General features: G+C 34.3%; 1 protein-coding gene across 1 annotated transcript in view; it reads right to left on the bottom strand.

Annotated features, from left to right (window-relative positions):
• The window catches only part of LOC148949024 (chorion peroxidase-like), a 244,987-nt gene that overhangs the window by 28,463 nt on the left and 200,382 nt on the right, over window positions 1–16,142 (bottom strand). Inside the window, exons 8-9 of the mRNA XM_089094180.1 lie at window positions 5,382–5,555; window positions 1,576–1,774 (exon numbers count right to left, since the gene is read on the bottom strand). Coding sequence (XP_088950306.1) covers window positions 1,576–1,774; window positions 5,382–5,555 — 373 coding nt within the window. The remainder of the gene's footprint in view (window positions 1–1,575; window positions 1,775–5,381; window positions 5,556–16,142) is intronic.

The raw sequence follows: 16,142 nt of genomic DNA, 5'->3' as shown, positions 1-16,142 counted from the left end.
AGCTTTCATCCCTAAGACACCTTCAGCAACTTCACAAACTATTTTTCTAAAATAATTCCAACCATCTTCCACATTATCAAATTTTAAACTCTCAAGTTTAGTATTCAACTGTTCCTGGAAATTTTCTCTCAAATGCTCATCCTGGAGTCTACTAACATAATAAATACCCGGGAGGTAGTTACCCTTCCGAAATTTTAGCTTTAAATTAACCATTGACACTACTAGATGGCGATCTTTACTTTTAACATCAATAACAGCACTCCTATACACCCTAGTATCTTGTATTGATCCTGCCAGTCTTCGGTTTACTATAACATAATCAATAGGATTTGCTGTCTTACCATCACGTGAATACCATGTTAACTTATGAGCTATTTTATGACCAAACACCATATTGGTTATAATTAGATTGGTATACCTACAAAATTGCAAAAGTCTGTATCCATTACTGTTTTTTTTTCCTACACCAAATTTACCTAGCCTAGGATACCATCTATCCCTATTTCTACCAACCATCTTTTATTTATTGATGTTAATTTCTCTTTGTTTTAAAAATTATTATATGACTTATTTCTGCTCGATTTAAGTTTTACTTTTTCTTTAACCTATCATACTGGAAATGTTTTTTGTACTTGTGCATTATAACTAAACCACTGCTATAGACTGTACAAGGAAACCAGACACGAAAGCAGACAAACGGGTATTTACTAGATATATTGATGGCAAAGCGTGGTTTCTCATTGAGTTTAGAATATTTAAACAATTGTTTTTGGGGGTTTAGGGGGGGAAGATACCCAGTTAGGTTATGTTAGGTTACGTATTTAATATATGGTATGCTTTGCTCCCACCCCCCTAATGTGCAAATATATAGCCCAAATTTGTTTCTAAACTATTAATTAATCATTCCATTTTATTTTATTTCATTAGCATTAACCAAACTTGACTTCTTTCGTATATAGCGCTGGTTTAGTTATATTGTACAAGTACCATGATTTTTTTTTAGTTAATACTGAAAGTCGACAGAAATTGCATATGCAGAACAAAGAATTCTGCAATAGAAATTGCAATAGAAATTGAATTCTACAATAGAAATTGTTTCTGCAATAGAAATAGCAGAAACAAAGCAAGCTCCATCTCAAATAAATACTCGGGCATTATCCTGTCTAATACCTATGTAAATAACAATTTGTTGCATCTTAATTCTTACGTTTGACCACATGTCCTTTTTTGAAATTCCGTCACATCGTAAATTTTTACGTAACAGGGTAGCTCTTCAATTTGTTGAGGTTATTGTGCCGTGAACTTTTTATTTTAGATTTCATTTTTCAGTTATTACTATTGTATATTTTGAAGTCAAGATCGGTTTTCTTTTTTTAATATATTGTGTTTCTTTGTATATATGGAATTTCTTCCCATTTTTTAAATATTGATTGCTTGTTTTCTTTTGTCATAAAACACACTTTCATTTCCTCAAAAACCAAAATACATTACAATTAACAACAAATACAAAACTCTAACCATAAATTGTTAGTATAAATAAAAAAAGACATAACATCATTCTCGTGTTTAAATTACCTGGTGAAAAAGAATTGACTAGACCACCGTGTTCGTAGTAAAAACGATCGCCATATTTCAAACGAGCAAATTGATCTGCAATTATTTTGACAAAAGTTGGTCCCAAGAGGCTTCCGAGCTTGTGTTTTTCACTCATGCCTCCCATGTATAGGTCGATGTCGTCTGGACTTCTATACAACTTGCTCATTTTCTTGATTGTCTGAAAGTTTTGGAATATTAGGGTGTGGTTAATCGCATCATCGAGAGAAAGGTTTGAATTCCAAAATAAAGGTACTTTTTGGTTATCCATGCAAAGAGAATAAAATTGGATCTTTTTCGTTGAGTGTTATACAAATGACAATTGGAATGCAAGGACTAAATTAAGCCCTTAAGAGAATTAGCAGATTTAGTAGAATTAAGTAATTCTGCCTTCATTTTGCAGTAGTGGCCAGAATTGTTTTTCAAATCTTCCAGGAGGGAGGAGCCTTTAAACCTGCTTTAGGGAATACTCCTGGTTTTATAATCAAATAAAATTTAAAAAAAAAACAAATCTAGATGGTTCAACAGGCCACAATTTTTTTTTTAGCAAATAATATTTTTCTAAGATTTTGATAATCTCAAGATTTTAGTGCAATTAAGGGTCTGGTAAAGTTAAAGCCAACACAATAGCTGAAATCAAAACTAGCAGTTAATTTTTGGATACCTTGGAGAAAAAAACATAAAAATTAGAGGCACAGAAATATACAGCAAAACATTAAATTGTGTTCAAAATTGTTCGAGAGAGAGAGAGAGAGAGAGGAAGGGACGACAGAGGGAGAGAGAGACAGAGATAAGATAAAGGACTGGGGAGAGAGACCAACAGATAGACAGAGGGACTCATGCTTTGACAATTTGTAATAAATATCCTTGCTGCTCAAATTTCTTTCCACTTTTAATAAATATATAAACATATTTATAGTAAATAAAGTAAATAGTAATAATAAAGTAAATAAAGTATAGTAAATAGTAAAGTATATCTATTTGTTTGCCATCCCAAAAGGAAGTTTGATCCAAATTGGCCTACGTCCTCATCAAACTTTGTGATTAAATAGTCTAATGATACGCTAGATAAGATAAGATATTTATTTAGATAAGATATTTATTTCAAAAAAAATTGCTATCACAAGCCCACAAAGGGCCAAATTCGGACTTTGAAGACGACAACATAAATTGTTGCACTAGCAATGCAAAGAGCAACAACAAAATAAATGAAAGACCTAATTAACAATCATTTAAAAGTCAATAATTAATACTGTAAAAAGTCAATTAAAAAATTAAAAAGATAAAAACTGGTCAAATTAAACTTAGAGCGAAACATAAATGCATTAAAAATTGTTCAAACTAAATGCTATAAATGAAATCTTTTTATATACTAATTTTGCCGTTTATTTAATGTTTCTGATTTAATTACCGTGCTCATTTTCTAATTTCCTATTTTGTTCCAACATTATACAAATACTCAAATTTTACACAAGAGTATTTTTTATAAATTTTCTTTTTTCGGAATTTACAGTATCCTATACATCTTAAGTTAAATTTATGCTATGATTAAACCATATAATCCCTTTTGAAATCACATTTTTTTTTTTTTAATTTGGAAAATATTTAAAGTCTTTTTCAGTTTTATTCTTCAACAGACATTTCGTAGTTTGATCTAGTTTACTTTTCACGTGAGGATTATTGAGAGAACACAGGCTGAAATTATGATCAGTGGTAACTTGAAAAGAGTATTTAATTTCATTTTTAGGCCGTCAAAAGTGCTTCCATTTTCAAATTCCCAAAGGACATAAGATAGAGACATTAAGAGTCCAAGATGTAAGAAAATCAATCGTTTAAATTTATTTAGTCTATCGATCGCTGAGCATTTTCCCTAGTAGGTTTTATGTTTAGTCTAAGTATTTAATTTTACAATATTGCGTTTAATGATGATATGTTGTTTAATGATGATATGCTGATGATATGTTGGGGGATGGAACGACTACCTCCTTTTCTTCGAACTGAGTTAGAATTCGTTTACGCAGGTGCTTTTAGTTTTGGGAAATTTTAGTCCTCGAATCTTCCGTTTATGCAAAATCAAAGATCAGGAATAATGTTTCTAGGCCATATGAGGACTACATCATTTAGAGTTGGATGGCTGAATATACAGTTTTATTTCATACAGTCCTTATAGAAGTTGCTATGAGCAGTTCATCTGAAATATATCTCAAATACAGAGAATAATATACCTCAAATTATTCAAACAAAAAAAAATATTAAAAAGCTACCAATAGAGAACGAACAAGGAAAAAATACTGTTGTGCTTGATACTGTTTATCCACACGACTAAAAAATCAATGTTTCAACAATGTTTTGTTTGCAACTCTGGTGCTGTTATGGCTTTGCAATGGAAAAAAAATGTCAATTGACAATATCGCGTAGCATGGCTTTAAGGAATTTTCTTTTTGCTGCTTTTTTCCTTTTTTTTCACTATTTACTTTTTTTATATTCATTTTACATTTTTTACATTCTTTTTTTACATTTTTATCTAAGACATTGTTTATCGTTTTGAAAAGGCTGCTCAATAACTAACAAAAAAAAAAAAACAGATTAGATAAAAATTCTTTAAATATATCCTCAGTGTGGTTTGAAAAAAATATTTGAAAAAGAAAATACGTAAATCTAAGTTGAATCTCCCAGTAAGTACATTTATTTCTTTTAAATGAATGAACTTTTAGAGGTTTTACAAGTTCAGGGTGCTAGAATAGGTTTGAAAATTAATTTTAAGAAGACTAAGTCGCTAAGGTTAGGAATAAGTTAAGATGAAAAGATGACATTGGGTATCGAAAAGATTGATTAGGTGGACAGTTTCACTTACATTGGTAGTATTATTAATATGGACGGTGAGACCAGTGAAGATATTGAAAGTAGAGTAGCCAAGGCTTAGGGTGTTTTTTTTTACAGTTGAAAAAAGTTTGGAGGGATAGGAAGATAAGTCTGCAAACCAAGATTAGAATATTGGAAGCTACAGTGATGACAGTGGTCAAATTTTGTCCTGAAGCATGGGCGCTCCGAAAAGCGGATGAAGATTTGTTAGATTTTTTTCAGAGAAATTGCTTAAGGATTGTTCTGGGTACCCGGCTGACCAAATTCCAAGCAGTAGGCTGTATGAAAGGTGTGGCTCAATCACGCTTTCTAGGGCTATAATGAGAGAAATGTTCAAGTGGCTAATGCACGTTCTGCCAATGAAGGATGGCAGATTACCAACGATTGTCCTTTTCGGCCAACTGTCTAAGGCTAAACGGAAAGCAGGTCGTCCATGGTTGGGATGGGAGGATGTCAAAAAGAAAGATTAAAGGGAAATGGGAACTTCCTGGGAGGGTGTAAAGAGGAAAACTTTGAATAGAATGGAATGGAGGAGGAGCGTGTATAGCTGTGTTGGCCATAGGCGGCTTGGTGCTACAATGAGTTGTCAGTGGTAGTAGTACTAGTAAATGTGCTTAAAACGCCTGAATACGTATGAATAAGTGGCTCACTGAGGTAACTTGCTTACTATATTTTCTGTTGTTTGTAGGATCAAACTCCGCTAATGGTTTCTGTTAGTCTAAAACTTCAAGAAAACAAACGTTACAAATGTCTGAAACATAAAAAGTTAGAAACAAGGCCCTAATTTCGTTATGAGCTAGATAGTAGATATAAAGATTTGCGCTGTGACAGAACTCAGTGATTTAGTATTAAAAGGATACACTTTCACAAAAAGAAAAGGATTATAACTTTTAGGACACCAATAAAGAAAGATTAGAAAGACTTACTTGTGGCGTAAAAACATCCGATAAATCATACCAAGTTTTTGCTTTTTTCAGTCCCATTAACTCTCTATATTTATTGTAGCCAGGGAGACCATGATCTCTGCCTCGCCAAACATTGAAAGCTACTAGGTCAAATCCCCAATCTTTTGAAGGTTCTTTGAAGAGATAGTTTGTAAGCTGAAAAGAATGGATTAAATTCTTAGGCAGCACTTAGTAAAGTGTTATGAGTAATTATGGAGAAGTCCTTAAAACATTTTAAAGTTCTGAACATTTTTCAAAAGTAAACATATACATATGAATTTCTTCTCGTCTTCTACATTTTTGGGAATAACTACCAGGCATGTACGAATGATTTTTTTTTGGGGGGGGGGGAAGAGAATAATAACATATATATTCGAAGACTGCAATAAGAAGTGATAAGAAATCTGAAAGAAATTAGGATTTGGAGGGAGGGAGGGACCCGGAGCTGCCCCCTACCTATATTCGTACTTGCCTCATCATAGCCGCCGAGTCAACCCATCTGTCTTTATCAATAATGTAAAATTTTACTACTTTATTGCGATTACTATATCTACTATGGCATATTATTAATACTATTTTTCAATTACTATACCAACGATATTGTAATTACTATATTTCAATAATTACATTATTTTGATCTACCATACTGCAGTTACTGTACTTACTATAAGCTATTGCGACTATACAGAGCGATTATTTTACGAGTTTCTATCATGACCGTTATATTTACTAAGTCGCAATTACTGAATTGAATCGAATTGAATTTATTTATAACCCGTTGAAAATACAATAACGAACAAACGAATAAGAAGAAAAGAAACAAAAGCAAAAGAAAAAGACGGATAATGACCAAAAAAAAAAGAAAATTCATAGAATAATCGCACAGGCATAGTAATAAACCAAACAAACACACAGTATACATAACAAGTAAAAATTAATGTTGTCATAGAAACTTCAAAAGGGCTCATTCGATTGGAAATTCAGAGGGCTAGTACCCTTTTTAATAGTCGAAAGTGATTTGAGTGCAACTAGCCCCCCTCCCTCACGCTCTTCATTCCCCCAAACACATCCAATAAAAATTTTGAGAGAGCCATTTTGTTCAAAGTAGTTGCAAGGTCTGGAAATTATATCTTTGAGGATGACACTCCCCCACAGCCCTCAGGGCAAAGGTTGTAAGTTATGCCCTGGGGGAATATAAGGTTTATATTGAAAGCTATGTCGGAGAAACTTGAAAAAGGGCTCATTCGATTGGAAATTCAAATGGCTAGTGCCCTTTTTGATAATCGAAAGTGATTGGAGGGCAACTAATCCCCACGCCAACCGTTTCCCCAAACACATCCAATCAAAATTTTTAGAGAGCCATTTTGTTCAACGTAGTTAAATGTAATAGAAATTAGGTATTTGATGATAATAACCCCCCTCAGAGTCTTCGGGGCAAGAGTTGTACGTTATGCCCTGGGGGCATATAAGGTTTTTATAGATAGTGATGTTGTAGAAACTTCAAAAAAGGATCATTCAACTGGAAATTAGAAGGGCTTGTGCCCTTTTTAGTAGTCGAAAGTGATTGCAGGATAACTAACCCCCTCTCACACCTACCATTTCTCCAAACACATCCAATAAAAATTTTGAGATAGCCATTTTGTTTGACGTAGTTAAAAATTCCGCAAATTATCTTTTTGAAGATAATATTCCCCCCACAGCCCTCAGGGCAAGGGCTGTAATTTATGCCCTGGGGGCATATAAAGTTTTCTTTTTATAGAAAGCGTTGCCGTAGAAACTTCAAAAAGAAATCATTCAGTTGGAAATTGGAACGGCTAGTGCCCTTTTTAATTGTCGAAAGTGATTGGGTGGCAAGTAGCCCCCTCTCCACGCCGACCATTTTTCGAAACACATCCAATCAAAATTTTGAGATAGCCATTTTGTTCAAAGTAGTTGAAAGGTCCAGAAATTATGTCTTTGATGATGACAAACCCCCCAAAGCCCTCAGGGCAAGGGTTGTAAGCTATGCCCTGGAGGCGTATAAGGTTTATAGAGAAAGCGTTGTCTTAAAAACTTCAAAAAGGGCTCATTCGACTGTAAATTGAAAGGGCTCGCGCCCTTCTTCATCGTCGGAAGTGATTGGGGAGCAACTAACCCCCCTCTCACGCCCACCATTTCTCCAGACACATCCAATAAAAATTTTGAGATAGCAATTTTTTGTAACGTAGTTGAAAGTTCTTGAAATTAGGTATTTGAAGATGACAACCCCCCCATCCCTCAGGTCAAGGGTTGTAAGCTATGCCCTGTGTGCCTTTAAGGTTTTTATTAAAAGCATTGTCGTAGAAACTTCAAAAGGGCTCATTCGATTGGAAATTGACAGGGCTGAGTGTCTTTTTTAATAGTTGAAAGTGATTGAAGAGCAACTAACTCCCCTCTCACGCCCACCATTTCCCCAAATACATCCAATCAAAATTTTTAGATAGCCATTTTGCCTAACGTAGTTGAAAGTTCTAGAAATTAGGTCTTTTAGGATGAAAACCCCCTCACAGCGCTCAGCGCAAGGGTTGTAGTTTATACCCTGAGGACATATAAGGTGTTTATAGAAAGCGTTGTCGTAGAAAGTCAAATAGGGTTCATTTGATTGGAAATTGAAAGGGCTACTGCCCTTTTTAATAGTCCAAAATGATTGGAAGGACTGACATTTTTATAGTAAAGATCCATGTGGGTACAATGTATTTTTTTTCAGATCAGGGCACTTCGTATCGAAGGAATTGTCGCAGGAACTTCGAAAAGGGCTCATTCAATTAAAAATAGAAAGGGTTCTTGCCCAATTTTAATAGTCGAAAGTGATTGGAGAGCAACTAATACCCCTTCCACGCCCACCCTCCCATTGTCCCATTATGATTAAAAATTAACTATTGCCTTAAGATTAAATCAAACTGCACTGTATTAATGCTAATTCCCAATAAGGCATGTCAGCAGTATCCAAAGAAAAACTGAGGGTATTATGTTCAAACTTTCGAGTCTACTTCTGCTCTGGAAATTTAACCAACTCAAAATAGCGTAAGTGTATCCAAGCTATCAAAGAAAGTAAACAGATTTTTTGCGAATGGTATCAAGTTTTCTATTTCATGTCAACTAGAGGAGGTTCGAAACTAAATTAAACACTACTATTTGTGTCCAGATTTTAAAAATATTTTATGTTGTTAAAAATTGCTGAAAATTTTTCTCCAGCATACAAACAGCAGACCAAACTGTAAAGTCTTAAAAAAAACAAAAATATTTAAAATATTATTTTCTTTTTCCCTGAAAAGACTATGTTAATATAAAACGAACAGAAATTAATTAAAAAACCTTTTTCCACAAAATGAGTTTTCAAAATAAGGTAAAGAACTCCTCTAAACCAAAAATAAACACAAACATAATTAAAAAATCTACCAAGCGTGAAACTACCACAAATCCACCTCCATAAATAAATGAAACCCAAAACGAACAGAGATTACAATAAATAACCGAGTCAAACTCAAAACGACCGGATATTAACATGAGTAGGTCTCAAAACCTCTATGCCTTCCCAAGGCCAGAACATAATTTGCACTTTACTGAAAAAATATAAATGAATGTGCATTGTCAGTTTAAAATACATATACTGATATTTAGTAACCAAAATGTTAATATTATTTGGTTTATTAAAGTAAAAATATTTATATTGTAGTTTTGGTGGCAACGGCCAGAATTCTTAGCATTTTTGCACTGTGTAGACACATGGCCGATTTCTTGACAATTAAAACAATGTTTTGGGAGAAAAATAAATTTTTGTATTCTGAAGTGCTTTAAGTCAATTTTAATCGTCATTTGTGAGGCAGTATCAAGGGCATCTCTACTTGGAAAATACAGCTTGAAGGTGCATGATTTCCCACATTGTTCGGCTTTCTCACAACCGGCAATTAACCTTTGTATATCCTCCGGACTAAGAGACTTGGGAATCCCTTTAACTATGCCGATGCGTGAGGGAGTTTTGATTTTTGCACTGGAACCCTGGTTCTGATTATTAATCGCAAGCACAAAATTCTCCGCAGTAGCCTTCTGCGCAATGGCTAACCGCCACCCATTTTTTCCTGGTCGGAGCTAAACCTTAGAAGCATCAAGGGATTCACCACACGCAGATTCTACAAACGCTTTCCACTCCGATTGGGTTTTCAGTTGCGGAGGGTTTGTAACAACTACAGAGTAAGACAACTTGGTGGGGGCATTGGTTGGGTAGGTAAACTAGTTTGAATAAAAAGATTTAAGTCACCATTATTCAGTCGTTGCATGAATCCTTCAAAACGAAGGCACATATCATTTACTTTGGTTGTTACGCATGCAATTATCTCTTCTTCACATGCAGGGACCTCGATGGGCCATTCTTTCTCGAGAACATTCTTTTATAATGTATGTGCTTCGAGCCTAAGATAGCACTTCTTTATATGAAATTTGGTGATATAGAGTTTGTTTACCCAGGTGGGAAGGATTGAGTACATAGACAAGAAGTAGGGCTCATGATGAATAAGAAAGTTGATTAATCTTGTTAAGAGTGGGAAGGCATTACTAATAGAATATTAATGGCTAATTTTATGACTAAAAGTTCAGAGTATCAGTTATAGTAGTATATGCCCCTGTAGAACCGTCTGACGGAGATGAATTTTACTTACAGTTACAGAAGCAAATAGAAAGGGTTCCAGGTAGAAATATGATGTTTTTACTGGGAAATTTTAACGCCCAGGTTGGTAGAAATAGAGATAGATGGTACCCTAGCCTAGGTAAATTTGGTCTAGGAAAAGAAAACAGTAATGGATACAGACTTATGCAATTTTGTAGGTATAACAATCTAATTATAACCAACACGGTGTTTGGTCATAAAATGGCTCATAAGTTAACATGGTATTCAGGTCATGGTAAGACAGCAAACCTTATTGATTATGTTATTGTAAACCGAAGACAAACAGGATCAATACAAGATACTAAGGTATATAGGAGTGCCGTTATTGATGTTAAGAGTAAAGATCACCATCTAGTAGGCTCAAGGGTTAATTTGAAGCTGAAATATCGGAAGGGTAACTACGTTCCGGGAGGTTATGATGTTGGTAGACTCCAGGATAAGAATTTGAGAGAAACTTTCCAGGAACAGTTGAACACTAAACTTGCGAGTTTAAAATTTGAAAATGTGGAAATTGGAATAATTTTAGAAAAATAATTTATGAAGTTGCTGAAGGTGTCTTAGGGAAGAAAGCAAGAACTGCAGCTAAGAATATTAGTGAAAAAAGCTTTATGTTTGGTAGAAAGGAGAAAGGGATTATATCAGAAATATCTGAGTAATAGATAATATGAAAACAAAAGGAGGGCAAAAGGAGTCAAGAAAGATCTAAAATAAGAAATAAACTAGAATTAAGTAGAAGCTGTGGATAAAATGATAAATGTTTCAGATAATGGAGTTAGACAGGCTAATATTAAAATAGAGTAGTTGCATCTTAACAAATTTAGAGGTAGTAGTCAATGCGGACTTGGCCCAGTTAAAGATAGGAATGGGGCCGCAATTAGCAATAAGAAAAAAAATAAAGAGGAGATAGGCCGAACATTTTGAGAATTTGCTTAACCGATATAGAGTTGAAGGAAGAGATATAGAGGAAAATGAAAAAGTTTGTGATACCTTGGATGTGAATTAAGATTTGTTTTGTGAGGAGGAATTAGCGACAGTAGTAAAAGGACTAAAAAATAATAAGGCTCCAGGTGCTAATAGGGTGGTAAACGAGTTTCTTAAATATGGTGGCTCTGAGGTTAGAAATAAGTTACTGAAGATTATGAATATGATTTTTGAAAAAGGGGAAGTAACTAACGATTTTGGGAAAACTTTAATTAAGCCACTTTATCAGAAAGGTGATAAAAGTGAGTGTGGTAATTATTGAGGTATTAGTTTGGTCTCTGTAGGTAGTAAATTACTTAGTAATATGATACTTTTTAGACTGAGAGATGCCATAGACAAAGCTTTAAGAGAAGATCAGTGCTGTTTTAGAAAAGATAGGGGATCTGTCAACTTAACTTTCACTCTTAGGTTAATAATTGAGAAGTGTCTCAGTTGTCAAACGCCTTTGGTCTTAAGTTTTATAGATTATGACCAAGTGTTCGAGTATGTTGATAGAATGGCTTTAGTAAAGGTTTATCCTTTTATGGTATACCATACAAATACATTAAAGTGATTAGTGCTATGTACGAGAATAACACTGCTCCGGTTAAGGTAGGAAATGAGGTAAGCAGCTGGTTTTGTATTGAATCAGGAGTTAAGCAGGGTTGTGTTCTATCCCCCTTTATATGGATTATTTTGATGGACTTTGTCTTAAGGAGCACAGGAAAGGCAATGGGAGACCACGGAATTAAATGGGGAGGAAAAACCCTCCTGGACTTAGATTATGCTGAGGATTTAAGCATCCTATATGAAAGTGTGAGCAAAATGACTGAAGTTTTAGAGGTTTTGCGAGTTTAGGGTGCTAGAATAGGTTTGAAAATTAATGTAAAAAAGACTAAATCACTAAGGCTAGGAATAAGTGAAAATGAATGGGTGAAGTTGGGTAATGAAGAGATTGATCAGGTGGTCAGCTTCACTTACCTTGGTAGTATTATAAGTAAAGATGGTTGGAGCATTGAAGGTGTCAAAAGTAGAATAGCTAAGGCTCAGGGTGATTTTTTCAGTTAAAAAAATATTGGAAAAATAGGAAGATAAGTCTGCAAACCAAGATTAGAATATTAGAATCTACAGTGATGACAGCGGTCAAATATGGCTCTGAAGCATGGGTGCTCCGAAAAGCGGATAAAGATTTGCTAGATGTTTTCCAGAGAAATTGCTTAAAGATTGTTCTGGGTACACGGCTGACTGACCGTATTTCAAAAAATAGGCTATACGAAAAATGTGGTTCAATACCGCTCTCTATGGCTATAATGAAAGAAAGGGCACGTTGTGCGGATGAAGGATGACAGATTGCCGAAGATTGTTCTTTTCAGCCAACCGTCTAGGGCTAAACGGAGAGCAGGTCGTCCTCGTCTGGGGTGGGAGGACGTCATAAAGAAATATTTAAACGACATGGGAACTTCATGGGCGGGCGTAAAAAAAGAGGCTTTGAATAGATTGGGATGGAGAAAGAGCGTGCGTAGCTGTGTTGGCCTCAGGCGGCTTCGTGCTGCAGTAAGTTGTTAGTAGCGGTAGTAGTAGTATGCTCGTTATAATAGACAAGTACACATTATGGGATGTGAGGGATAAAAAATATTGTTTTTGGCAATGAAGTATGCTAAAAAAGTTGAAAGTAATTGAGCCATCGGTGTCAAGATGACCTTTTGACTTGACCTAGCTTTACTTCTCGACTGTGTTCTGTATAATACACAAGTACAATTTAAGCAGTATTGTCAATGTAAAATATGCTTTAAGATTCTAATATACTAAAAAGTCAATACTAATATAGATGTAGATGCCATGAAAATAATTTTAATAAAGAAATTCAGAACAATCCTTTGAAATCCTTAGAAATCAACTACTGAGACGAATATGGGTATGAACCATCAAGCATCGTAAGCACCGATGACCCTAACCATCAAGGACCTAAACCTCCTAGGAATCCCTCTCCCCAACCACCAAGGCATCCCCTCCCTCCAACTTTTTTTAGGACAACCCCATATTTTCAAGATAGAGGCTCCATTAAGGGTTATAAATGTGTAAGAAAAAAGTTATCAGAACATCATATCAGAATGCAAGTTTTTATTTTTGCCAATCTTGGGCTAATTGTATTGTTAATAAAGACAATAGGATAACTGTTCCCAAAAAGTATGTTTCTAATAAAATTTAGTTCATCTATGATGTAAGAATCAGAGCAAATGTTTAGGGCATGATCGACAAGAGATGTAACAAAACCTTTTTTAACTTGTGGGGGGGGGTGGAGGTGATTGGATTTGCAATGTAGATATCAGTTATTTTGTGTAGGTTTTCTGTAAATTGTAAAATCCAGTTTATCAATGCTACGAATAGTAAATACATCCAGAAACGATAATTTATTTGCATTTTCAATTTCTAAGGTAAATTGCAAATTTTGGTTATATGTATTAAGGTGATCTAAAAAACCCTAAGTTCATTTTCCCCATAATTCCAGAGTGATATTACATCATCCATATAAGGCCCCCAATAGACATGTTTTAGAAATATGAATTTAAGGCCCAATTTTCAAGGTGTTCAACATAAGTATTCACTAATAACCTGGATAGTGGTGCTCCCATAGGGAGACCATTTTTTTGTGGATAAAAAGAATTACGGGACTGAAAATACATCGAATACTTATTACAAATTTGAATGAGGGACATTAAAAACTCGCAATCTATTCCTGATGTTGAATCTTCAATAAACGATAGTTTTCTTCTATTTTATTTTTTAATAACTGCTCAGATATTGCTACATAAATATTTGTGTACATAGAAACTATGTCAAAACTACATACTATTGTATCTTCTGAAATGCTTGCATTTTAAATTTTTCCACTAAATCTACCGAATTACATACGTACGATTTTTGGGAACAAAACAAAGGTTTGAAGGCTTTACATAACCACTTTTCAATATTGGATGCATGGGGTTTTCGTTCATGCTAAAATTGGCTTTAAGGGACTATCTTGCTTATGTAATTTCGGTAAACCATAAAACTTTGGGCAAAAGCTACCTCGGGGGAGAAATTTATTATAGAATTGTGGGTTGATTATGCCATTTTGTTTTAGATTCTTTAATTCGGTTATAATTTTATTCGCAAACTTATCAGTATGGGGGTGAGTCATGGAAGTAAATGTAATTGTGTCTTTTAATTGTGAATAAACTTTTTTGTCATAATCGAACGTATCCATGGCTACAATTGAATTTCCCTTGTCTACTTTTGTTATTATAATTGAAGGGTCTTTGCTTTGATTAGACGAATTTTTATGTCCTGCGAAATTTTTGGCGTTAAATCATTATGAGACGTGACTTTTTTTGGCTGTCGTAAAGTGTACTAATAAAATAGGACGTCACTTCATCTGGGTTAAAAATGGATGTGTACTGTTTATGCAAAGAATATTGTAAGGAGGAAAATATATCTGTCACAGGAACTTGTTATGGTGGAGAAGAGAATTTTGGACCTTATTCAAGAGTTTGGATTTCATTAGATTCAAGAGCTCTAGAGGATTTTGTTTTTGTCCTTTATAAAAACCCTCCCAGACAAATAGGATAATTTCATTGCCAGGGCAACAATTTGATTTTTGTCATGTTTTTTTTCGCTTTGTCGATGATTTTAGTTTAACATAAACTTTCAAGTACCACTTCATAGTAAGATTCTGGGGTTTGACTTGGAGTAAGATCCTCCCACACCGATTTATTGTTTACTGCTAAAACACCGAGGACAGTGAAAATAAAATCTATTGTTCGAATGGGTTAATGTGATGTTCCAATTGAGTATGCTAATGGGTTATTGAATTGGCTTTTAGCAATCCTTGGAAAAGTAACATTGCCTTTTAGGTTACCTCCCTCCCTCCAACTTTTTTTCAAAATGACATGAAATATGCTTGCGGCTGTACCAATCATACGCTATGCTTCCTAATAGACACGACGTGGTTTTCCATGTGGTGCTCTATGGCCCATTATCGACATCACACGACTGTACCATTTCAGAACTAGAGTTACATCAAACAACAATATAGCAGATTATAACATGGATCAAAGTGTAGAGTTAAAAATATCTTTTTGTTGCGAATTTGCTATTTGTAATGGCCACTATCATGACTTCAGTAATTCGCATTAGAGTAATGCAGCAAATTTAGAAATCATGGGAAATGAAATTGGATATCTCTGAAATTGGAGGGCACTATCAAGAGAGAACACGATGAATTATTTTATGATGCAGATTCAGAATGTCTAAAGTTGTTCAACAATGTTGATAATGTATAATGATGTATGAAACATATTTTTATATTAATATTCTACATGTCATTACTTAATTAAAAATATACTATACATTACTTTGTTATATTTCCATTATTTTTAGAGTACGCTAGCATCATAAACGCTTAGAATATTTATTAAAAATTTGAAGAGGTATGATATTAACAAACAAGTAATATTTTACAAGCTAAGTTACCTAACAATTTCCATGTTTCATTTGCATGCAATAGACACCGAGCGTTTTATGACTTCTCACAATGAATTCTATGGGTTTTATGAATCCACCACACAATGAGTTCAGATGGTTTTAGGACTCCTCCTCCTAGTCTTAAGTCTTTCTAACCTTGAGCAAGGATATAAAAGTTTGATGAAGTACTTCTCTGCTCAAATATTATATTAATAGCGTCCAGAATGATAGGACTATATGACACAGAATTTATTGGTATGAAAAAATCATCTCGTGGTGTTATATTTAAATGTGCATTTTATTATTGTCTATGGAACTCGAAGAAATTGACTGTTGTCATTGGATAGTGAACTATAATATGTTTGAGTATGATAAAAGCTTATGGAGTACTACATTACGCAGTACAAACATACTTAGATTCTACGATAGAGTGATTACATCACATAATAAAAGTAGTCAAGAACTGAGAAATGTTCAGGTAGAAGTCAGTGAAATTTGAAGCTTTTTCGGGGGTGAAACACTGTATGTAAAGGGTAACATACCTACAGATAAAGTTTTAATTTGAAACGGTTACCCTAGGATTCCACTTTTCAATTTAG

The sequence above is a fragment of the Artemia sp. Qi Xiang Cuo genome, chromosome 9 (genome assembly GCF_049724085.1).
Source record: "Artemia sp. Qi Xiang Cuo chromosome 9, ASM4972408v1, whole genome shotgun sequence".
In the NCBI taxonomy this organism is placed as follows: domain Eukaryota; kingdom Metazoa; phylum Arthropoda; class Branchiopoda; order Anostraca; family Artemiidae; genus Artemia; species Artemia sp. Qi Xiang Cuo.
Note: the sequence above shows the minus strand (reverse complement) of the source record. Positions and strands in the feature narration are given on the sequence as shown.